The sequence below is a fragment of the Octopus bimaculoides genome, chromosome 4 (assembly GCF_046866305.1).
Source record: "Octopus bimaculoides isolate indiv1 chromosome 4, ASM4686630v1, whole genome shotgun sequence".
Taxonomy (NCBI): Eukaryota; Metazoa; Mollusca; class Cephalopoda; order Octopoda; family Octopodidae; genus Octopus; species Octopus bimaculoides.
The window spans coordinates 124,240,202-124,267,352 of NC_142931.1; the positions used below are offsets into that span (position 1 = coordinate 124,240,202).

At 37.3% G+C, this 27,151-nt stretch overlaps 1 protein-coding gene across 12 annotated transcripts in view; it reads left to right on the forward strand.

Annotated features, from left to right (window-relative positions):
* LOC149136220 (uncharacterized) overlaps positions 1-27,151 on the forward strand; it is an 86,124-nt gene that overhangs the window by 40,768 nt on the left and 18,205 nt on the right. For 5 of the 12 annotated variants that reach the window (XM_089351399.1, XM_089351405.1, XM_089351400.1 and 2 more), the window contains 2 exons: positions 3,463-4,305; positions 16,486-25,677. In XM_089351399.1, coding sequence (XP_089207525.1) covers positions 3,463-4,305; positions 16,486-25,677 — 10,035 coding nt within the window. Of the gene's footprint in view, positions 1-3,462; positions 4,306-13,163; positions 13,314-16,485; positions 25,678-27,151 lie in introns of all 12 variants that reach the window. The other 7 variants (XM_089351401.1, XM_089351406.1, XM_089351404.1 and 4 more) reach the window with 6 other exon arrangements.

Consider the following 27,151-nt stretch of genomic DNA (forward strand, 5'->3'; position numbering starts at 1 on the left):
CTCATGGGGTTTTTTTTTGGGGGGGGGGGGTTCTACCTCTTCTCTGACTGATGTAGTTGATGTTAACTTCTTTAGATAGATGTATGTAAGGGAAATTTAAACAGAGGGAGATCCAGAAAGCTGTAATCCTGGGGAGAATTGGTTATGGAAAATTTTTTTTTTTTTTTTAGTTCAAGAATAAGGCACAGTAGGAATGATGAAAGGATGACAGATAGGTGAATTGGATTAGTTTCAGTGGGATTAGTAATGTAGCTTTCTAGTTCAGAGGAGCAGGAACTGTTATAGTAGTGGTAGAAGAGACAGTTGGATGATTGAGTGCATCACTGACTACTTGTGGAGATGTTACCTAAGTACCACATTTACTATATAAGTAATTGATGTATAATAGTAAGAGGTGTTCTGTAAGTACTACAACTATTAACTAGACATGAGAAGGGCCGATTTGAAGTGGCACTGTGAGATATACAGTGGTGGAACAGCTTACCAAATGTATGAAAACTACTACTACTAAGTTGTAGGGACTCCTAATGACTTGCTACCCTTAGGTGCTATATCATATTGAATCTGCACATCCAAACAGTCAGGTGTGTAGATTGTTTCCCCAAAGCATTCAGGTGAATGTTACACCTATTCTAACATACAATGTTGATTGAAATGGTTGACTATTTCTTTTGTGGGTGAAACGGAGGTCATTAACCTGGTACCTACTAACAAGTTCCTTCCTTTGCTTGGCAGACAATCTGCTGCATGAGCATGGCACTAGAAATTTGTTGTTTGCTGATTCTGTTGTAATGTTTACCAATTCTCACATGATTTATTCCTACTAAGCTGATATATATTTTTAGTTGTTGTTTTTTGTTGTTTTATTTTATTTTTCTTCCGTTCCTATTTTGAATTTTCTGGACCTGGTATGAGAACTAAATGAGGACATTTTGATATATCAGGGGATTGGAAAGGCTTTGAGGAACATATCTGACTCATACACTCACACATACTCACCTGTGTACTCTGGAAGAAAAAAAATGTTTAGATCACCCTATAAGTCATTCATACCATGTATGTATGTGTGTGTATGTAGAGGAAGAGAAATATTTAGGCTGAGTAAATTCTCTGTTTGTACGGTGAATGTGTCAAACTGTGGCTTAATGTTAAAAGAAATCATGCTATAGCCTTGTGCTGGAATGGGAATGGGTCATCTGGAGAAGTCAACCTGCCATTGATTTACACTCTATCCGAAGAACAAAGATTTCATCTTTCACTTGCTGAACAATAAAAGCTGCAAAGAAAAAAATTTGTCCTCAGGAAGTCATGACAGCTTGCAAAACGGGATAATGGAAGAGAACAAAATTCCACCTATCTTGTACACATCCAAGAAAAATAAAAGGTCGTATTCTTACTAAACAAGTTTTCATCATTGAGAAATATTGAATCACCACCTCTTGGAAGGCTAACTTTTTGTAAAAACATTGGAACAAACATTATGAAATTTTTGCCAAAAACTGGAAGATATACTGTTTTTGCCTGGTCAGTGGGCCTGTTTTTCTTTTGTCTCAAATCGGTGTTCAGATCCAACAATATCTAAATGTCTCAATTTATAAGAACCATCTTAGCTCTGATACCAACATGAAAAAAAATTAATGTAAACACTGATTTTTCTGTTTTGGATAACCAGTTCTTTTTTGTCTGGTAGTGAGTTGGACCATATAAATCAGTTGATCTTAATGATGTCTGTATGACATTTGGCAAAGTCGATTCATGCCAGACTTAAACTCAGAATTATGAAATGCTGAATGAGACATGACAAAGCATCCAAGTTCAACAGCATACCAAACTTTGGCTAGTCATCTTTACCATACTTTTTTTTATACGGATATCAAAATTTCATATGTGTAAATTCGTTGAACCAGCCCACCTTATGCTACACAGGAACAATAACCATAAATCTTGCAAGCATTTTATCTTCTTGTACACAATTCTATAAGTCTAAGTCATTTAAGACGGAATAGTTGTGTGGCTATGCAATGTGTGTACCCATATGTGTGTGTATGTGTATTGTATTTTTTGTTGTATTTAAAAGAATGTTTGTTTTACTGTTTCTTTTTTTTTTTTTTTTTTCAATGTTTACTGTTGCTTGTGCGTATATATCAAGTGCCCCAAACATCTGACAGATTTCCAAATACAAAAGCTGTCTATATGCTGACTTGTAGGACACTATTTCGTTGTGTATATGTGTATGTACCTTTATATAGGCGTGTATGTTGTATGCTGGTCATCAACATTCATACATCCTCTTCTAGTCCATCTCATCTCAATGATTCCTTTAATTGATTTTGGTGTCATTTATCATATAATTTCATTTCTTGTTAATTTACTCAGTATTATCATTATTATCATCATAACTATGGATATATCATTCCAGTCATCCTTAGTATTTCATCTGATGATGATGTGGGTAATGGTTATGATGCTAAGTGAAAATATACCACAGCTTTTTGTCTCTGTTAAGTGTTTTGCATTAAGAAGGGCATCCAGCCATAAAAAGAATCATGCCAAAAAGGAATGTATAAATAAGCATGGTCCCCAACTCAACTATAAGGGCGTTTACTCCAAACAAGGTCAACCTCAGACCATGATAACCTGTCCAGCCCATGCCAACACAGAAATTGGACATAAAACAGTGACAACATAGGTAGGATTTAAACATAGCATTTAAACTGGCTATGTCCAGCCCAAATATTCTACCTGTTTCATGTTCAAACTGGTGAGATCCAGCTTCTCACACCTACCCTACAATTTCATTCTAAAAATAAACAGTTACTTCATCAGAATCTCAAAACTAAGAGATTATGCATGATTAATTCAAAACCTGATGAATAAATAAGCATTACATATGACAGAGTAATCTGAATGCTAGAGGGCTACAATAGGCTGATTAAAACATAACAAAAAAGCTAAGTGGTGTTAGATCTATTGTTTATGAACACCATTGCACCACATACAAAATAACACAAAATGCAATTTGAGAAACAGTTTATTGCAAATTCATCCAACCCATGATAGTCGTCAGCAGCCAAATCCTCATCTTTTAGTTCATATGACTTTCTAAAAACTGTGTTAAACACCAGTTTAATATTTACCTCTTTTATTTATGTGTGAGTGTGTTGGCAGTTATGGATGAAGATGTGTCCCAGATACATCCTCACTGCAAAGTGGAAAGGATTCAGTTGAATCCAAGAATATTTAAAGCAAAACAATGTTTCCAATTGGATAGATTGAAATATATTGTGGCTGTTGGTATTTATTCTACCTTTTCAATTTGAATCTCAGAAACTCCAAATTAAACTGGATAATCCCTGCATGTGTGTCTGTGTGTATGTGCATGTGTATGAAAAAGAGAGAGAGTTGCATGAAAGATGATTTCCAATTTTGTATCATTTTGTTTTGTGTGTTGTTTTTGTGCAGGTATTGACAAACAGGAGATCATATTTGAGCAGATGGTTGAACAAATTGTTTGTGAGGGAAACAAAATATCGATGCCTGATTCCACGTTACAAGATGAAGATTCTGTTTCCACTGAACCAGCGTTGATGTCATCATCTCAGTCTAGAGACAACAATACGTATTCTAGTATCAGCAGTTCTGATTTTGGCGAGCAAGTAGCTGCTGTACAATCTCAGCAACCCTGTAGAGAAGACAGCGGCTCTGATGATCGAGCTCTAACTGAAGAAGACTTTGAACGCATGATGTCCAGTTATGAAAATGTTTATGATGGGGTGCAACTCGCTCCTGAAGTCAGCAAGTTAGCCATGAATGCCAGTGATTTAGACATTGGAGATCGTTTTGACACAAAGCAACTTGACCTACATCTTCAGCCAACTGGACGCTCTTCAAGTTATGAGCAGCTTTACAAAGAAACAGGCAAAGAGATTGCTGAAACAAGTGAACAAGCCGAGCAAGTTGTTTATTCCGCAGAGTCGAAAGGTGAGTTGAACAACGTGAGTGCAGCGACTGACTCACTTGTGTCTCAAGCTTGCTCAAAACCACAGAGTGAGCTGACATGTTTACCTGCAAAGAGGTCAGTACGATTTGAGACTGACCCCAGTCCAATTCACATAACAGTAGAGTCTGGACTAGACACTTTAGGCTGTGATGATAGCATGACACCAGAGTCAACTGACCCAGAATTTTTGATGCGAGCCTATTCTTGGGACCCAGACTGGGACCCGTGTAAGAGCCACAGTAGAACATATTCTGCTCCAGGGACACAGTCTCGTCGGACTTTGCCATATATATTCCAAGAGAAAGGTATCGTGTTACTAATGTGCTACTTAAAAAGCAAACCATTTTCCAGTTGCCCTTGCTTGTTTCTAGTTCCAACCATATTCTCGTCACCCTGACTTCTGTGGTTTTCTTTTTTTTTTTTTTTACCTGCTACTCTTTGGTGCATCCACTTTGCTGTGGCTTCAGGCTGTGTAGAATGTGTTAAGTGTGACTGTGGCCATGTCTATCTAGTTACTTTCTTGAAAACAGTAACATGGGAGTCTCAATTTGTCTGGATTTGATATTGGCCTGCTTAAAGAAATTCTTCAGTTTGGGCAAGAATTATTGATTCATTGTTTCCTTTTCTATCCCAGGTGGGTTGAGCTCTTCACTTTGAAATAGTGTGGGTGGGGTTCTCCTTACTGATATCTCACTGCTATTAAGTGACTGACTGCCAATGCTATCTCTACCTCATTGACCACTACTACCACACTCACAATGACCTAGAACCATCACTACTACCCTCACTACACTACCACCACTGTTCAGTCTATTTAATAATGTAAGTCTAATTAATGTTTAAGTTTTAGGAAAAAAATTAATCTTGGTAATTTAATAATTGGGAACTAAGATCCTGCATTGTTTTGGTTTTTATTATTTTTTTTTTTAAACGAAGATTTACAATTAACATAGCAGTAGGGTTATATATGTAATCCAAATAATCAACAAAGGATATGTGCTCTTTATGTGTGTGTAGGTTCCAAACCAGCAACATTATCAATCAGACTCTCTAATAATTGCATCTTTATATCTCCCCTCTCAGACTAAATAACACTAACCACCAGCCTTAAAATTAAGTTTGTTTCTTGGATCAAGGAAACAATGTTGTTAGAAGGGGGAGAAATATTTGTCATCACTTCTACTGAGCATATCCTGATGGGGTCCATTCTAAACTTCATGCAGTTTGTAGGGTTAACCTTCTTTTTTTTTTTTTTACATCATGCTATACCTTATGAATAATAGCATCATTGACTACAATAAACAAGTTGCTGGGTAACTTATGATTGCAAGAATGCAAAAGAACTGTCTGTGCAACTCAGGCATGATAAATACTACAAGATTTTATTCTACTCATCAGTTTTATTGATGTGTACATTTTTTGCAAATAAACACACAAACATATGATGGCTTTCACAGTTTCCATCTACCAAATTTCACTGACAAGGCATTGGTCAGCCTAGGGCAATGGTAGAAGACACTTTCCCAAGGTGTTATGCAATAGAATGGTACCAGGAACCATGTGCCTGCAAAGCAAACTTCATAACCACACAGCCATACCATTTTATCACAGACACTTCTGGAATAATATATATATACATTACATTACTTGGAAACAGGTAGCAACAGAATGGACATCCAGCCATAGAAAATCTGCCTCAATAAATTCCATCTAACCTATGCAAGCATGGAAAAGTGGATGTTAAATGATGATGATGATATATAAGAACTAACCCAGACTTGGATAACCAATCCTACTCATTCCAGCATGGAAAACAAAAGTAAAAGCGAGGATGAGGATGTTAACCCTTTGGCATTTAAACCTGCCATATCCAGCCCAAAATATTCTAAATGTTTTATGTTCAAACTGACCAGATCTGACCTCTCACACGTACTCTACAATGTTATTCTAAAAATAATCACATCATCATAACCTTGAAGCTTCGAGATAATGCATCGTTAATTCAAAATAACGTGAATGAGTAAGCATTGCATTTGACAGAATAATCCGATTGCTAAAGGGTTAAAGCTGCTGTCAAAATGTGCTGTTAGAAGCTCTGTGAGAATATTGACAACTGTGATAGGATGGTATGAAATATAAACATTTGATTAAATGAAGTGATTGTGGAGGAGACTATGTGAAGGCATATCTAAAACAGTAGTTTGATGGTTGCAAGTAGTTCTAGTTAGTTCTTAACTAAATCAATGGTATAGAAGTAACCAATCAAATAAATACATGTAGCTTCATTTATCACTGATTCATTCATTGCTGATTCAGGATAACATGGTATGCTCAATTGTGGATCATGTCACGCTTATCGTGGATTGATCTGTGATAACACAGGTCAGCAATTAGCCAATTTTGCTAGTACTTCAAAAACAAGTCCTAGTGACCACCCACAATGCTCAGCTATCCCAGAATGCACTGACTATCTCTTGTGTTTACATGACCATGCTGCAAGGCACAATATTCCTTATTTGGATTTACAAACTCATACCCATGAAAGATGGGGACCAGTGAACAGAAAAATACAAAAATGCCCGATCCTAACAAACAATACAAATGAGTGTATTCTCTGCAGGAAAATGTAGAGATAATCAAGAAAATATGTGACAGTGGAAGTTTGATTACTGTTGGCTGCAAGTTTGGGGTCAATGAATCTACTATTCATTCCATTTACAAGGTGATTCATTTATCAGTCTTTTTGGGGACCAAATCCCCATGATAAAGGAGTACAGATGTGTGTGGTCTGCATTTCTTGTCCACCTTGTCTTTATTATGGAGCAAAGATTTAGGGTGTAAAACAGGGGTTATCAACCATTTTTTTATCTATGGACCCCAACAGCCATTTAATGTTTAAAAATTAGTTTTATAGAAACTTTTTTTAAAATTCCTACTTTGTTACATGGGCCCCACAAAATCTTATACTGATGTATTTGGTTTATATTCCTTCACCATGCCCACCTTCTCTTATAGGGCATGTTGACAAAGATTTAGAGTGTAAAACATGTGCTTCTTGAAATGGCGGTTTATTTAGAGACGTATGGTTTTTGCCCTGTGACTACTTTCAACAAGGTAATGGGAGGAGCTAGTTGTCAAGGTTTTGTTAATTTTCCTTACCCCCCTCCTCTCTCACTGTATTCTGTCTCTTTTATACTTTCTGGATCTTATTAGAGACAAGATACCAAAGTACTCATTTGTGATAGTGTAAGGGCTGATGTTTTACATACAGATGTATTATTGCATTGGATTATTAGACTCAAGGCTGTTGTTTAACCCTAGGTTACTCTGTATCAGCAGATCCATGATATCCAAAATGTTCCAGCAATGACCATCCAGACTTTTATTTTTAAGATCTAATGCATATAAATCTACATTATCTTACACATGTACCTTTCTTTTAAAGAAGGTAAAGTATAATTTGAGGGAGATATTTAGCTGATATTTCTAGCAGGTCAGGCAACCATGTAAAGGTTCCTTCAGTAGCTCAGAAAGTTAAAGGAAATTTGTGAAAGTGGATTGGTCTATTGCGTCGCTCCCACCAACAACTCCCACGACAAAGAAGGTTAAGTGTATCTATCATGTATTCTTAAATACATGCTATTCTATTTTATTGACCCCCCCAAAATTGACCTTGGCAGTATATGAACTCTGAACATAAAGAACCAGCAAAACACAGCAAGATTATTCCAACACTTTAGCAATTCTGCCAGCTTATCATCTCTAGGAATAATAATAATTGATTGATAAGTTTTCTTTATTGGCACAAGGCTTCAAATTTGGAGAGAAGGAGTATATAGTAAATTGAAATCAACATCGGTACATAACTGGTACTTATTTTTATTAATTTCTTAGAGATGACTGGTAAAGTTAATTTCGATAGGATTTGAACTACAATTTATGTGAGGCATTTAGTTCAGTTCTTTACCATTTCCTACCACTCCACTATCCTATAATAATAATAATAATAACAACAATAATGGTTTCAAATTTTGGCCCAAGGCCAGCAGTTGTGGGCGAGAAGATTAGTCCATTACAGTAACCCCAGTACTGACTGGTGCTTAATTTTATTTCTTTTAACCGCCAAAAGGCTGAAAAGCAAAGTTGACCTCAGCAGGATTTGAATGCAAAATGTAAAGAGCCAGATACACCAGCAATTCTGCCAACTTGGTTGCCTTGATGATGATGATAATAATAATAATAATAATAATAATAATAATAATAATAATAGTCCATTCTATTATTGCCTGAAGGGGACCTTACAGAGACACAAAATACAATAGTTTACTAAGAAAATAGATTACTGACTGAGAAAAAATTATGTTGCTGTATTGAGCATATTAATGTATGATAGTTTCATGGAGGACTGTCACCTACACCTGTCTATGAATCCCACAAATCCAGAATGCCCTGACTACAAAGAATAAGTGCCCACTCTTGGCTGTCATTCCTCAGCCTGTGCAGCACTTACCTCATAACACTTGTCTTCTTCTCCAAATGGAACTTGAAAAAAGTCAGACTTGGCTGAAGAGGAACTTATCTGTCTTTAACAATTTCAGTGTTGTCCAATACACAACTTCTTTCACTATAGCCATCAGACAGAGGAAAATTGCCTGCCCTTCCTAATCAAAAGAAGGCAGTGGGGTGACACAGAGTGTGACAAGGCTGGCCCTTTCAAATACAGGTACTACTCATTTTTGCCAGCTGAGTGGACTGGAGCAACATAAAATTGTCTTGCTCAACGACACAATGTGTTACCAGGAATTGAACATATGACCTTACGCTCGTGAGCCAAATACCATAACCACAACACCACATGCCTTAATATAACTACACAACTCAGCGATCTACAATCAGTTTTTGGTAGACAAGGGTAACAGAGTTTCCATGCCTGTAAAAATTTATCTCAACCCAGTACTGCTCCCATCCCTAGTAGCACTGCTAGTCCACAGATATCCAGAAGTTATCTATAGTCCCTGGCTTGAAAGTATTGTGAGACAGATCAGCTAGTTTATTCTTATTAATAAATAAAATAAATCAATGCGCCCTTTTAAAGCCTAGCCAGGCTCATGGGCCCGCTTTCCTGGTTTCAATGGCGTATGTGTTCCCCAGCTGGATGGGATGCCAGTCTATAGCAGCATTACTCATTTTTGCCAGCTGAGTGGACTGGAGCAACGTGAAATGAAGTGTTTTGCTCAAGAACACAACACGTTGCCCAGTCCAGGAATCGAAACCACAATCTTACAATCATGATGCTGAACACCCTAACCACTAAGCCACGCACCTCCACATTCTTATTAATACTCAGAGTTTATCAGAGAACTCCATTGCTCTTTCACACCACTAGCTCTCTTTAGAATGCTAAAAATCATAAAAACAACAACCCTTATGAGCTGTAGTATTATTGTTATTTATCTTTTTACAAAAATCATTGCAAGCAATCATCACAAAGCAAGACAACACCAGTTTCTCCCTCAGCTGTTGAATATTGTTGTTTTTGTTTAAAGCTTCAAGCATTCCTGTCTGATTTATTTGAATTTTTTTGTGAAGTGTGTGTGTGTGTGTTTTTTCAACACCTGCACCACCTTTCCCCAGAAATTAACTCTTCCTAATCAGCATGATTGCCTTTTAATCCATTTAATCTATGTTAGAAACCCTTTATAATTGGACTTACCCAGTTTCTATTATCCATTTCTTAATTTTTTTTTTTTTTTAATTTTCTTTTCCCCCTCACATTATTTCACCTAAAACTTTCCTTTGTTTCCCACACACTGCCTTCCTCTTCTGCAACCACTAAGATTCTGTAACTACATCACAATCCAACAAGGAAGTCTCTACATGGTCACTAAACCTGCTAGAAATAACAACTAATATCTCCTCAAATTACTCCCTACCATTTTAAAGAAGGACTCGTTAGACAATGCTAGTGTCTGATTATACAAAGATGGGATAGTCACAACTGAAACACCTCTTAATCATAGGTCTGTTCAATCAGGGTTGATATGGCTTTATCATCATCATCATCATCATCATCATCATTTTGACATTCAGCATTTAACATTTCCATTGAAGATTTTGTTCTTGTCTGATGAACTTATCTCTTTTGAATTTTGCTCTGTTTTTCTCTGGTTAAATCTATGGAACTTTCTTGTTTTTCACTTTTAAAACTTGGAATAATCTTTTTTAGAATTTTCTTAATTTACTAAAATCCACTAAAAGAAACAGTATAGTTCCTGTTTTGCTCCAATGTTTAGTGAGAAAATACTTATGGCTCTGACAGAATCTCCTTAAGGAACAGTCATTAGTTTTAGTTTGTGGCATTAAAGCTGGTAAAAGTGCCATAGGATATAATACTATCCTTTTACATACAGCATTTTTGCTGATGATCTGGTACCTGCTTCCTCTAGGTGGTGTACTAAGTAAATTTAGCATGAAGTGTATCACCCCAAAAACAATATAAAAGAATATGCCATAAATTTGAAATTAGGAACTTCAAATTGGCCTTGTACCCATTACCATCCAGATCCACCCAGTCATTCTATTTCCACTTTTAAAAGTGAACCCTTTGCTTAAACCAGTTCTTCTCAACAGCATATTTTGGATATATATAAATATATATATATATACACATATATACATACAGTGGCGGATCGGGCCTAAAAATATTCGTTGCCAGGAGACTAAGGGGGTCCACCCACAACTACAATGCTATCATTTAATTTTTTTTTTTTTTTTTGTTAAAAGTATTCTTTTCAACTGTCTACAAACGCAGCCAGGCTGAAATAATTAATGCATATCCACCCAGTCATTCTATTTCCACTTTTAAAAGTGAACTCTTTGCTTAAACCAGCAGTGAATAAAAAAACTCTCAAACTTGAGGGGATGGGCCCCTTAGATACTAACACGGGCCCCCATATATGGATTCTAATGGCACAGAGGCCCACTTGCCATTGGACAACCTGGCAACCTGGCCAGTCTGCCACTGTGTATATATATATATATCACATGGAGCATCAGTTTTCGGCTCCAAAATTGAGACAAATACTGTTCCATATAGTAGCCTTGATAATTGTTAAGGGCTTCCTTAACCTGAAACTAATGGTAGCATTAATCCACAAATAATATCCGCCAATGCAGTGTTAAGTACTCATTCTCATTGTTTGATATTTACGTGTGTGTGTGTATGTATATATATGTACTTTTTTACTTGTTTCAGTCATTTGACTGTGGCCATGCTGGAGCACCGCCTTTTAGTTGAGCAAATCAACCCCAGGACTCATTCTTTGTAAGCCTAGTACTTATTCAATCGGTCTCTTTTGCCAAACCCCTAAGTTACAGGGACATAAACACACCAGCATTGGTTGTCCTTTGAACAGCAGTAGACATAATTTATGATAGATTTAGCTGTTATTTCTAGCAAGCTAAGTCACAAACCTTAGTTTCTTTCTTGTGATGTTGCAGACATCATGCTGTCCATCTTATTTCAATGTAATAAAATAGGAATTTTGACTGCTAGCATTAATGTCGTAATAGAGGAGGTTAATGGATTCAATGCTTTACAGTATTTTCATTGCTGTAGGTTCTGGGTTCAAATTCTAAATCATACAAATCAATGAAATATGTCATGAACATTCAATAACCTTACACTTCACCCTGCTGAAAATTTCCCAGAGAAAATAAATTAAGGATAATAATAATAATACTTTCTACAATAGGCAAAAGGCCTGAAATTTTGTGGGATGTGGCTAGTCAATTACATCAACCCCTATACTCAACTGGTACTTATTTCATCAACCCCCAAAAGGATGAAAGGCAAAGTTGACCTAGACAAAATTTGAACTCAGAATGTAAGGACAGATGAAACACTACTAAGCTTTTTTTTTTTTTTTTTTCTCTTGCGTGCTAACAATTTTGCCAGCTCGCAACCTTAATAATAAATAACAATAATAATAATTCTTTCTACTATAGGCACGTGGCCTGAAATTGAGGGAGGGATTTGGTTAATTACATTGACCCCTAATACTCAACTGGTATTTACTTTATCAACCCCCAAAAGATAAAAAGATAAATAAAAAATAACAATAATAATAATATTAATAATAATTTCTTTATTTTGCCAGAAGGGCTACAGATGTGGGACACTAGATAATAAACACTCAGTAGGGAGGATGCAGAGTAAAGAAATGAAGGGATTAGAAATATGTGTAGAAATTGGTGTAGAGGGGCAGGTGCAAAGTCAAAAATAAAAGACATGTGGATCTCTTGTCTACAATTGCATATTCAGAGTAGCCCCTTCCAGCCTTGCTACTTTGTCCTGCCTGTCACTTGCAACTCTATATTGGGCTTTTGAAACAGCTTGCAGTCAGCCGGATTGTCAGATTGATTACCCCATTAATGGCTAGGTCTGAAGCTATTGGCTCCATAAATAACAACATATCTGTAAGATGAAATGATAATTTTTGACTTTTTTTTTTTTTACATGTATTCAAGGTCATATATTTATTTGCAAGGGAGAGGACTGAATTCATGACCAATATTTTATTTACACCAAACTCACTTTCACCCCCACCCACCCATCACCCAAGTCAGTGAAGGAGCAAATTTGACTCCATTTGAATCTGAACTCAAAACCTACAATTACAGACCGACAACTAAATACTGAAAGGCATTTAGTTTGGTGCTCGAACACAACTGTTATTCTAATATCCAATCAAATGTCATCCTTAACATAAATTAACTGAAAATAATAATTAGATTTAATTAGATTATTTTAGATTAATTCATTGAAGTGAAAGAAAAATGGTGGGTAGAAACTTCAGGAATATTGGTTGTTGTTGTTGTTGTTGTTACTGTCATGAAGAGAATATTGAGGTGCAGGTTCAATTCCTGTCAGCAGACATAACTTTACAACTAAATTACACATACACATATGCACATTTTGGGAAAGGCATGAGCATCACACAGTCTTGTTTCTTGCTTCTCTCTAAGCCTGAGTGAGGTTTTAAAACAAACTAATACACTCTCTTTCCCCTGCCCCCCAACCCCCCAGCACAGACAAAAATAAACAACAACAAAACCTTATTGCCTTGGATGGTCAATTTAGATATTTCTCTTCTTGTCTCAGATATGCCTCGTACTGACCAGCATGATGTCCAGCGAGAATTAATAACGGCTGCGAAGGATGAGGAGGAGAAGGAGGAGGAGGAAGAGGAGGAGAACCTCAGCTCCTCCAGTTCCGAAGTAGCCCAAGTTGAAGATGTAGATTTTCTGCCAGGTAGCTGTGGAAACTGAACACAAAGCATGAATTCTTTCCACGCATTCTTCTAGATGTGTGCGTGTGTGTGTGTGTGTATACATACATATGTGTGTGTATATCTATCTGTTTGTCTGTGTGTATGACTGCATTTCCACTAGACCATTTTCTTTTTTTTTTTTTTTTTTAATGCCAACACAACACCATCACTGCTGCCGTTGTCCCCTTTCCTGCCTTCTCTCTTTCCAAAAACTGACCGCTTCCACTCGTACCACATCTTTCTGCACGACATCTGAAGACCATATGTGAAGAAAGAGAGAAAGACAGAAAACAGAGGGAAGAAAGCAGTTCACCCTTGCACACAACTCACATCCAGACAAATACACACATATGCACACACACACACACACACACACACACACACACACATACATACATACAAAAGAAAGCAGCACCCTTGCACAAGTAAATACATTAATGTATGGCTACAACCTCACATACACAATCAATTCATAGACACCATTGAATGCATATATATATGTACATGTACACAAAGACACATGTATAAGGTATGCATGTATAAATTGATACTTTACATGTATTTATGTGTCTGAGTATGCATACATACATCTATGTATAAATTGGTGCTTTCCTACATAAATAAATTACATGTTCATATACACACACACATGCAGTGATAAGGTGCTTTACCAATTTTTTTCATACCTCTCTCTTACCTCTTGTTGTTGTCGTTGTTTTTTTTCCTCATTATTTCACCTTTTTTTCATTCTTTTAGATATATTTTTTCCCTTTTTTTTTAGAAACCACTATTACCATTTCCTCGCTGCTACATGTGATAAAATGGTTTTAAACTTAGCCACATGTCCGTCATCATGCTTCACCGTTAATGCTTTTTCAATGTCACCGATTATATATATATATATATATATATATATATATATATATATATATATATATAAAAACAGAAAAAATTGTTTTAAGAAATTTCGATGTTTATTTTTCTCTTTCAGGAATTTTTTTCTTTTGCTTTTGGCAGTATTTTGCATGTTTATTTGTTTTTTCTTCTACTTCTCGTTCATCATCTTCCACTTATTATCTTATAAATTCTATGTCATCTTCATGATTTGTGTCTATATATGCTGTATATGTGTATGTGTAAAATATATATATATATATATATATATATATATATATACTTACATGTATGCAATTGTACATGTGTGTGTGTATGTATATACGTGTATATACACATGCACACACACGCTACATATACACATATGAGCTTTCAGCTTTTGGTTCAATGGTTTGCTTTCTTGCAGGCTGATATTAAATAATATAACATTATATTTAATGATATAACATGATATCCAGTGATATTAAAATGGCAACATTACTCGTTCTCATGCAATTAATTTTATTGGATAATGTGTGTTTTAGTCCGCCTAATTTCGGCTGTAAGTTGGTTCTGGGTTAAATACTTTCGGGTGAAAATCTTTAAACATTAAAAATTATTTTTTAAAATCATCTCTTCTTCTGTCACCCTTCCTCTCCTTTCCAGATTTGTTCATATATTAAGGCTTTTCTCTCAATTCTAGAATACTCATTACCACAACAACCAAAAAAAAAATAATATGTGAAAGAATTTTGTTATTTTTTCCAAAAATAGAAAAATTTCTGATGGAAATAGTATGTTTGCTTTTGTTGTGATTTTTATTCTCTTAAAAAATTAATGAAACATGACTCTCAAATTCTACATCAGATTATTGTTACTGAGTAGTACTGTTCTATTCTATTTAAGTAGATTTATAGTACAGAGCTAGCTGATTGGACAAACCATTCTGATCAGATTTCTGGCTATAACCATCTTGTCTTTATTATAAGGAATTTTGTTCCTTGAGATTTAGAGCTGAAAACCTATGTTAATATAAAACTAATAAAGAGTTTATTGAGATATTTGACTTCTAGATTGCACAGACCAACTGGCTCCATAGAGATTCTCCCACTAGTTTTCCTTTTTTTTTTTTTTTTCTCTTGTTCTACATGCATAGGTATTTTTCTCAGTTGACTTAGCAGTGAGAAAAGGTTCTGCGATAACTAAGAATAAATTGTGCAAGTATCTTTTAAAATTTAAGAGATTTATCCAGCATATCACAATTTAACTTTGCTGCTTTCTCAGATCTACAATATCTGAGTTTCTTCACAAAGAAACTTTCAAAGAACCAATCCTATGCTCACTGTAAGAGCTTTAAGAATGAAAGCAAAATGACAATCACTCATAAAACACTACAAAAGCAATTAGTAAATTTTATAAAGTTTTAAGCTTTTATTTGTTTATTGTTTTTTTGTTGCTGCTGTCTTAATTTTAGCATTTAACTATTCTGTACTGACGTAGGTTGAATATTTCTGCAAAATTAAATATTTACAGCAATTGCATTAAAATGTTATAAAGTTACGTAGCCTTTTCAGTCATTAATCACACAACTATAAGTTAAGAGTGGTGGGTTGACTGATGCAAAGTTGTTGTTCAGTGATTCCTTCCCACATCCACTTCCCTCATTTATCATTGATAAAGGATTCTTGGGCAACTTGAGTTGTATGCCTTGCCTAAGGAGACAATAAAATTCAAGCCATATTGGTGTTTAGTTGATACCTTAACACCTTCCTTATTGTCTCTCTATGGTTTTACCTAAATAATAAGGGTGTATTTCTTCTATATTTCCTAATTTCTCATTGGTTTAAGTTCTTTTATAATTACAGAGTAATGTTCTTTATATTTATAGAGTAGATATGTAACACATGCATTAAGTTTCCATTCTATTATTTTTCACTTCATTTATATATAAATTAAGAAATGCATTGATCCCTTCTATTAACAGTTATATACTAATTCTCCTTATTAATAAGCTTTATATGAGATAAACATAATAATATTCTAGATCTCCTTATAATTTTATTAGATCAGCTTACTAATAACAATTCATCAGATGATATTACTAACCCATTATCATCATCCTTCTCTCTAGATATTTTGTGCACTTTCATCTGACATTTCTTTCTAACAATTCACTAAGCTACTTCTATGTTATGTTTCCTAATTGTTCTGCATTCTACTCCACTGTCAGTCGAATGGTGGCAGTCTACTAACACACTAATATCACCCTGATTTCTATAGATGCCGAGATGCGTGACACCAGTGAAGAAAAAACAGAAGAAACGGATGTGGAAGAGCAGTTCTCTCCCCTTCCTAAAAGTTCTCCTGCTTCTAAAGGTGCTCTTGATCTTAGGTTAGAAGACAAGTTCTTTTCGTTCACCCAATCCCCTGTGGAGTCCCCAGCTGCTGAAATAGCAAATGAGATATCTCCAGCTCAAGATCTCCTTGACGTCAAAGACATGCAAATAACTGTTGGCCTATCACCATCGGAGATTAATGCTAAGTCCAAGCTGGGATCTCTTTCAGAATTCTATGAAACAAAAACAACTGAAGACTTCAAAACAATGTCAAAAATTATCTCCTCAAAATCCCCCAGAGTAGAATATGAGAAAGATACTGGTGAATCTTTCAACATCCCTAAGATTTCAACCGATTCTGATACAACTGAGGAAAGACTAGAGCTTGATAATGTAACAGAACAATCTGCTACATCATTAATGTCTGAAGAACATGATGGAACCGAAGATGACTATAAAAGAGAAACACCTGAAGAAAGAGCGGAACGTTTATCTTCCATGGCCTTTGATAACATGGGTTTTGCTGGTGAAGATGTTGTCGACAGTGAAATAAAGACACACTCTGATGACTTCTCTGAAGAGAGTCCAAGTCTTGCTGCCAAAGAAATATCTCCAGAAGATCTTGAAGAGAAGCCTCATCAATTTGACTTCCCAGCTGTCCATCAAGAAATATGGCAGATGGGTATCCAGGCACTGGGGAAAACCAAATTATCAGAAGAGAATGAGATGTTTTCCAGCTCAATGAAATTTGAAGAAGTAACACACAAGGTCTCATTTGAAAAAGATGACGATGAGGAGAGTGGTGCTGCAATGTATTCTGAGAGTGAAGAAACCTCCCGTTCAGAAAGTGGAGATACTAAAGATCAGAACTCTTTCCAAGAATCTATCCAAAGATCTAAAACATCTGATGGCCAATTTGAAGCTACCTCAGAAATAAGAACAGAAAAAACCATTGTAACATCATCCCGAGCACAAGTCTCTTTGTCAGAGAGTCAAAGTAAAATGATAACTGAAACTAAGGTCTATCAAGCAAAAGAACCCAGTGAAGAAATTCAACTTACCGGACATGATGCCACAGAGAAAACAGCTAGACTTCTTACAACCACGGCTAGTGAGCCCATTATTTCTCATCCATTCGATCAGTCTACAGTGGAAACTATATCTCCAGAGGCCAGTAGTTCTGACAGTGAAGGTTTCTATGACAAAGAATCTGGCAAGAAGTTACCTTGGGAAACTGTCCACCATTTCTCCCGACAGTTCTCTGATAATTATCTTGAACAGCAAGAAAAACAAGGAATAGTTACTGTGCAGTCAGTTGACATGGGAGTATTTTACCGGAGAAGTAGCAAAGACTATTCAAACGTAACATTTAGTGAACAAGATATCTCTGAGTCTATTGCTGAAGAAGAAGAAGAACCCCCAAAACGGGTTACCTTCACGCTTTCGGAAGATTTGGAAGAGTTTCCATCAGAAGTAGTTACAGGTTCGGATGAGTCAAAACATGATGATGAAGTTGAACAAGAAATTAGGAAACCAGATGATATCTTTGATGAGTCCGTCAAAGATCAAATTGTAGTCAAGACAGTAAAAAAACAACCTACTGCACTATCCAAAGTAGATGCTGTTGTTATCACAACATCTAAGACAGAAGAACCTATTGTCACAACATCCAAGATGGAAGAACCTGTTGTCACAACATCCAGGACAGAAGAACCAGTTGTCACAACATCAGAAGAACCTGTCGTCACAACATCCAAGACAGAAGAACCCATTGTCACAACATCTAAAACAGAAAAGTCTGTCTTCTCAAAATTCAAGACAGAAGAACATGTTACATCTTCTAAAGGCGAGGAACCTGTCATCACTACAGTGAAGACAGAACACATAACTACAACATACAAAACTGGAGAACCTATCATCACAACTTCCAAGAAAGAAGAGTCTGTCATCAAAACCTCTAAAACAGAAGAACCTGTCATCACAACATCAAGGACAGAAGACATTACTATAGCATCCGAGGCTGAAGAACCTGCCATTGTAACCTCCAAGACAGAAGAACATGTTACAACATCAACAACTGAAGAACCTGTCATTACAACATCTAAAACTGAAGAATATGTTACATCTACAACTGAAGAACCTGTCATTACAACATCTAAAACTGAAGAATACGTTACATCTACAACTGAAGAACCTGTCATTACAACATCTAAAACTGAAGAATACGTTACAACATCTAAGACTGAAGAACCTGTCATTGTAACCTCCAAGACTGAAGAACGTGTTATAACATCTACAACCAAAGAACCTGTTGTCACAACATTCAAGACAGAAGAACATGTTAAAACATCCAAAACTGAAGAATGTGTCATCACAACATCTAAGGCAGAGGAACCTGTCAGTACAACAACAGAGACAGAAGAACATGTTACTACAGAATCTGAAAGTGAAGAACCTGTTGTCACAACAACCAGGACAGAACGTATCATCAGAACATCTAAAATTGGAGAGCCTGTCATCACAACATCAAAAACAGAACATGTTACGACAACATCTAAAACTGGTGAACCTGATGTTACAACAACCAAAACAGAAGAATTTGTCACTACAACATCAGAACCTGGAGAACCTGTCATCACAACCTCTGAAACTGGTGAACCTGTCATCACAACATCCAAGACAGAAGAACGTGTCATCACAACATCCAAGAGAGAAGAACCTGTCATCAGAACATCTAAGACAGAACATTTCACTGTGGATTCAAAAGAAAAATTTGACATACCAACTGCCAAAACAGACCATGTTACTACAACAACTAAGTCAGCACATGTCACTGTAACTTCCACTGTAGAACATGTCGTCAAAACGTCCAAGAAAAAAGGTGATATTGAAGAAGCTGAGGAACATGTCACCATAACATCTAGGGAAAAACATGTTCCAGAGGAACCTAAAGCTGAGGAAGAGTCTGCAGTGGAAGCCAAGAAAGATATCCTTGAACCATATGACAGGATGTCTGGAGAATATGAAGCTACTGTTTTGGCTAATATAATGGATGACCATTCTTCAAAACAAGAAAAAACATCTGAATCACCTGAAGAATTATCTAGAGAAGACACTTTAAAAGAGAAAGATCTTGAGTATGAAATGGTCTCTAAGAGTGCTACTGACTTGGCTAGTCCTAGTGAAAGTAAGTCTTCAGACCTTTCATTAGATCTTTCATCAGAAAAACTTCCATCAAAAGATAATCTTGATGAAGAACAACAACAACAACTTCGACCAAAACCAGACAGTGAAGAAGTATCACCAAAATCAGGAATAATCGGTGTTGTAAGTATTGAATCTCGGATGGCCCAAAAAGAATTATTACAGGAGTCAGCAGACGAGAAGGATCGCTCCCTTTCACCATCAGTTGACAGTGATGAATTATCAACCACTTATGAAAGCCAGGCAGAACTACAGGAAGAACTCTGGTCTGAAATCCCCCCTGTTGATCGCTATCCTGGCCCTGCCAGAAGGAAGCATTATGCTGATGGTGAATCCTCAGAAACTGAGAAAGAATCTCCTGAAATTGAACTTTCTCCTATTGCTGAAGCACCAGCCTCTAAAACTGACTCCGAGGAGCAAGAAGAGAGTAAGATGACAGCGCAAGATAGAAGGGTAACATTTCTATCAGAAGAGAGTAAGGAGAAGCTGAGGCAATCTATTTCTAATGAAGATTTAGTTAAAACATCGACCTCTTCCTCTGAAGTATCCAACGAACCAACTTTATTAGCTGCTTCATATGATTTGGATTCAGGGCATGTTTCACACATTGTGACAGCTTATGACATGTCTCCAGACACCATTGAGAGTCAGGTGCCACATCCACCGGCACCTAAGGCTATTCTTTCGAGTCCTGAAGATGACGTGTTTGAAGTTGAACCTACTGTGGGAACTTCTCGCATCGACGAGCCTTGCACTGAGCCAGATTCTGAGAAGAGTTATACCGGGCCTCAGTCTGAGGTCATCATTATAGAAGACATTTGCGTCAGCAAAGACAAAACGGGGTCGGAGTCGACGGAATCTTTACCGCCAACTCCTGCACCGACGCCGAAAGATGCAACCACCATCAAAGATACCGTTTGTAATCTTCAAGACGCAGCCAACAAGCTGCAGACCGAAGGTCTCTTTGATCGGCAGTTTGGATCTGTAAGCAGTGAAACTTCTGAAAAACGTCCTTCAAGTTTTGAAAAGGACCTTTCAAAAGACGAAAGCAGTGATGATGATGATGATCATGGCCAATCATTTGAAATGGTTTCACCAACTGAAATTATTGGCTATGATCAGTATGCTGCTAAATATTTACAAGGTGGTATAGCGGGATGCATTGAAACAGCAAGTTTGACCGCTTCAGTGGAATCCCTCTCTACATCCGGAAGTAGTTTTGCTGACCTCAGAGCTAGTGAGCCCACAAGTATGAAGTCTAGTTTAGAAGAGTTTGCAAGTGCTACAGCTTTTGTTGAACCATCAGCACCTCCAATGGAAGAAGTATGTAAGATCCCCAGTTCTCACACCATGAAACCTGATACCGATTCCTCACCAGATCAGTCGCTTTTCAGCAGTAGCGATGCTTCAGAGAAAGGGGCAGCCACTATGGATATTGTTGCCTCCAGTGTTGCATCCCCAGGTGCATGCCGTCCTGATTTGTTGCCCTCTGACTCTTTTCAAAAGAGTTTGTCTACAGAGGAGATCAGTGAAACTGAAAATATCGAAGACATTGCTGCCGACAGAATCTCCCAATTACCAAATGGTCCTACAGAGGTAGATTTTCAACCAGACATTGACTCTGTGTCATCTACTGTTAAAACTGTGGTGCCTGCAGCACCACCAGATTTGGTTCAGTCATCACCCTCATATGTTATGGAAGAAGAAAAATCACAGCAGGAAGATGTTGCCATAGAACTAGAAGACAATCAAATATCGGCTGGTTCTGATGCTGCTGTCAGAGATGTCATGACCGATAGCTTGATAGAAGATGTGAAGTTGTCGGCTGAGCAACAGGAAGTCTTGGTAACGTCAGATCAGACTTTATATGAACTTGAAATGCCAATGGAGGAAGAAGCTTCCCCTATTGAACAAGTTGGTCCAACATCAGCTACTGTTTCCATAACTGAAACCACGTCATCTGTGGTGGTTAAAACAGAAGCCCCTACACCAATGGAATTTCATGAAGAACAACAGTGTGAGGTATATCCAGCTGAAATGGTAGAGTCTGGATCTCCAACTGAAATTATTGGACTGGAACCAGTGTTAGATGACCTTGAAGAACAGCCATATGAGTTGAAGAAAGATGAAATTTATCCTGGTAAAAGAGCACTTGAGTTTGATGTGTCTAGCTATGAAACTTTGTTAGAAGAAAGCAAAGAAAGACAGCAAGAAGGAGAGACTAGTGCGGTAGAGGTTAGCCATCTAATTAGAGAAGATCAGAGGATTAATCTGGATGATACTGATGAAGAAACAGTTCAGTTTTCGGATCAGCTAAAATCCGATCATGATGCAAGTTTTGTTCATACTTCAGAAAAAGTGTGTACAGACATGGTAGAAGAAGAATTTAGTGATTTAAGTAAAGATGCTTCTTATGAGCAAGTTGAACTGGCTGAAAGTAGTCTAGAATTTGCTGAGAAAGCTGAAGAAGAACTTGAAGCATTAGCAGGAAAAACCCCAGAAATATCATTTGAACCAACTAAAGGGGAACAAGATTTGGACAGACCCATATCCCCAACACCCCAGGATTCTCAAGAAGGTGTCCTCAGTGATGATTATGAGAAGGTTAGTGCTAGTATTAGCACAGAAGAACTAGAGAAAACAGCTACAGTGTTTGTAGACTCTGTTCTTGAAGAAGCCTCCAAAGTTCAGGAGAAAGTCCAGGAATTCCCTGAACAAACAGAAGCTGAAAAGCCAATCGATGAAACAACTCTTGATGATAGCAAGGACTCTGAAAAAATGCTTGCTTTCTCATTTTCTGAACAATTTGACCCATCAATGATGTGTCGGTCACAACCAGCTTTTTTCTCGGCGCCACCTCCACCTTCCCATCCTCCTCCTTTCACAAAACAGGGGGATGATGATATGCCCGAGATCACCATCACAGAACACCTACACAAGAGTGTTGACAAAGATGACTATCCAGCTGGCTTTGTTCCATCACATATGCCAGACTCTTCCTCTGAGCAGGAAGACAAAGATGATGAAAAAGAATCTGGAGATGATAGTCCAAAGGGTGAAGGAATGTCCTATTTTGAAATGATTCAAGATGAAATGGAATTCGAATCAGAAGAGACCGAAAAGAACGGAGTGTCATCTCATGAAACTAGTTCTTCGGCATTCATTATCGCTGATGCTCATTCCGGTTCAGCAAAAACATTCACCAGTGAACAAGAACTTGAATGGAATGTGCAGAAATTTTCTGAAACTCCTGACAAAGTACCAACCACTTCTTCGTTTGAAGACTCCTTTTCTCTACAAACTAAAACTGAGCCAGTTCCTATCAGTTCTTCAAAACAATTCCAAAGAGATTCTGAAACTAAAGATTCTTCTAAGAATGGTTTCCTTGGATTTGAGCCTTCGGTCATGCACGCCGCTGACATTCTGAGCCCCGAAGATATTGCTGATACATCAAGTGTGGACAGCTTTACAACAGTCGTTGGTGTAGACCAAGAAGGGGACGAGTGTGACGATGACCGTTTGGCTGATGTGGCGTCTATGACCTCATCAATCCATTCCGACATTTATTCAATGCACACTGAACCAGAAGAAGAAGAACCATATGACTGGCCATTATTGACAGAAGAGGACAAATCAGGGGAATCTTCTCCATGTAGCGATCGTTTTGAGATGATTGGGAAGACTGCTTTATCGGTGATATCTGAAAAGTCTGATGAAGATCGATTTGAAATGATAGAAAAAGATGAACTGGAAGCACTCTCTGACAGCCATTCTAGTAGCAAAACCTCACCAGAAATGATATCTGCCTCACCTGGTACTGTGGGTCACACCCATGGCTATCCAAACATACGTTACGCTGGCAGAAGTCGGGACAAAGATGATGGGTCAGCTGCTTCTTCTGTTTCTTCGTCCTTGTTAGAATTTGAACGGTTAGAAGGTGAAATAGGACAATTTGGCTCGCTTGGATCAAATGAAGCCCACAGCCTGCCTAGCTCTTTTGACAGTCGAAACTTCCATTGGCGAGCAGCTGATCGAGATGATGTGTCAGTTGCCTCTTCATTAGGAGAATTTGAACGTCTAGAGCGACAGATTGCACTCGGAGGTTCGATTGGCTCGTTTAGTTCAATAGACAAGTTGATGCCATCAGGACAAGGTAGTGCAACTAATGGATCGATGTCATCACTGGCTGAATTTGAAAACCTCGAAAAAGAGTGCACTGGGGGTGGATACTCCAGTTCGGGAGATGATCGCCACAGTTCATCAAGTGGCCATAGCAAACGCAGTGCAAGTTCATCGCTTGCCGAATTTGAACGACTAGAACAAGAAATAGTCATATCTGAAGAACTTGCTGCCGAAGCCAAGAAAATAGCGTCAATATTGGAATCAGGGGAGCTGCCTGAATATCCAGAAAGTGAAAGTTTAGGAAGTTCATATCAATCAAATGGTCACATGAGGGATGTACCTGAAATAATAGGTAATTTTGATATTGAACAGGACTCCATAGACGGAGACGACATTGATAAGGATTCACTTAGCTCTGAAGAACCCAAGATGCAAGATGTTAGTCAAGTGGCTAAAGAAGAAGACGACGATATAGACTCATTGGACGGAGATAGCAAAGATGAACTTACTTCTAGTGTCATCTTTGTCTCCAATGCAGAAATACAAGATTCCAGTGAAATTGGTCAATTCGACTTTGATCGAGATTCTCTGCAAGGAGATGATACAGCAATGCAATTTTCTGTAGAATCTCTGCAGTTAGACCAAGATGCTTCATTTGATATGCACAGTTCTGTTGATTCGTTAGAAATAAAAGACAAATTTAGTCGAGACATGCAAAGCTCAGCCAATTCTCTAGAACTGAAAGAAAGAATGAGCAAAGAAATGGTAGACTCGACAGATTCTTTGGAATTTAAAGACACTGTGAAAGATACTGATAAATTTGAAACAGATTCACTGGTTGATCAAGATGACATCATGCAAACGTCTTCTGATTCACTTGATGCTTTTCCTGCACTAACACACCAAAACATCATGGAAGCTTCTTTGGAGTCTGCTCGTTGGAGTCTAAGCAGCTCTTACTTTTCCCATTCCTCACAAGAAACATTACGATCTGAATCTCACAGTGACTCAAGCCATTCGAGAGATGTCATGCAAATGTCTGCAGAATCTGTAGATTTTGAAAAAGATAGAAGATTTGAAGGTTCCGATACCGAAATGGAGTACAAGACGGTATCAAGTAAGACATTAACATCATCTGCTTTAGATCCCGAAATCCGCATGATCACAGGAATATCTCATCCCAACAATCCTTTCTTAGATAATGAAGGCAATGTTAGGACAGATCTGGGGTATCCGGGCCACTTTAGAAACAAATATGAATATTCAAAGTTTGACAAAGAAGGGAACTACCGTTGGAACACAGAGTTTGAAGAAACAACCAGAAACAACACATACCTCAACTGGGGTCCTTATCAAGAGAAAAAGAAGGTTTACACCATGACAGAATGGGAAGCCATGCGCAACGCTAAAAAGAGAAGTGCTGATAATGAAGAACTTGGCGGGGACAGTGAACAAGTGTCTGTGATTCCTGATAATCACTTTGCCCAACTTAACAACAAAGAAGCCTCTTCTAACCTTCCTTCTGAGCACACAACTTCCCACCCTAGAACTTCTTCACCTCCTCCTTCTACCGTTTTACGGCCTTCTTCTCCTGTTTCCTCTACTACTACTGCTACTACTACTACTACCACCACTACTACATATTACTCCTCTTCCAATTCCTCCTCCTCTTCCTCAACCTATCATGCTGCTGTGACTCGGCCTGACTCCAGCTCCACCAGTCAAACTGCTGCTACCTCCGATCCTCTGCTATACGATCACAGTATGTCGGACACTACTACTACTACTACTGTCCATAAATCCAGTAGAGGTATATCTAACTGTTAGACGTACAGCCAATGTACAGTCACGCTGCATGATCTCTAGCCTAACAAGTTGCATGTCAGCCTGCTACTTTATTGTCTTCTACATGCTATTGTTGTTGTTGTTGTTGTAGTTGGTGTTGTAATGTAGTCAATTAATTCAGTATGCTATGTTTTTGTTGCAGGATCAGCCTATTATTCCTTTCACATATACACACACACACACACATACACAAACACACATGCACATTTAAGTGTCTGTAATGGTGTATGTGTGTGTGTGCATGTGTTTACATTATATATATATATATATATATATATATATATATGCTTCATTTTGTAAAATCATAGGCATTCTAACATAAATCTTACCTCAACAAACCCACATACTTGATTATCTACACACATACACACATATATATATATGTACCTACATACAGTCACATACAGATGGGTTTTTTATATATGTATGTATGTGTATTCATGTGTTGTGTTTAAGTTTCTATATGTGTATCTGTGTATATATTTCCATAGGCATTACTATTAATAGTAATGTTAGCATTATGATTTTTCATCATGATTGTATGGTAGATGTTGATGTTGTTGTTGTTGTTGTTGTTGTATGAAAGGGTAGCAGCTTCTCTGGGAACCAAGGTCACATGGTGGTCTCAATTCTTACTCAGAATTGTTTTCTTAAATATCACCAAATCTCTTGTGGGGGAAAACATGAATGTCATAAATTTCTGTTTTCCTTATGCTATAAAAACTGAACTCCATGCCAACATAAAAAATTATTATTATCATAAAATAATTTCCAACCAAGTACTGGGATCGATATTATCAACAAATGCTTCTCTTCTCTCCAGAGATGAACTGGCAGACTTGTTAGAGCATCAGTAAATACAGTATTTAGTTACAGCCCTGTACCTTCTTAGTTCACATTCCACCAAAGTTGATTTTGCCTGTTTTTCCAAGGACCAGAAAGAATAAGTACCAGTCAAGTACTGGAGTTAATATAGGTGACTGTTCTTCTACACTTTTTGTCTGCATTATAAATCATGATTATTATTATTATAAGAATTATATTATTATTTTGTTTTGCATTCAAATTCCACCGAGGTTGGCTTTGCCTTTCATCGTTTCGGGGTTGATAAAATAAGGACCAGTTGGGTGGGGTCCCCGAAACTGCTGGCTTTGTGCCAAATTTTGAAATCATTATTATTATTTTCATATACACACAGCAGATTAGACTGTTGGAAAAGAAAAAAATCATAATGTCGAGCTACAACAAGTAACTTTAGATACCAAGAACCCTCCTAAGTATCCTAGCTATCCCTAATAACACTGTTTTATGGAGCTGTACTAAACCGGGTTTTATGCTAATTTCCTATTATTATTATTATTATTATTAAGGTGGCAAGCTGGCAGAATGCATAATGGCATTTCGTCTGTCCTTACGTTCTGAGTTCAAATTCTGCCAAG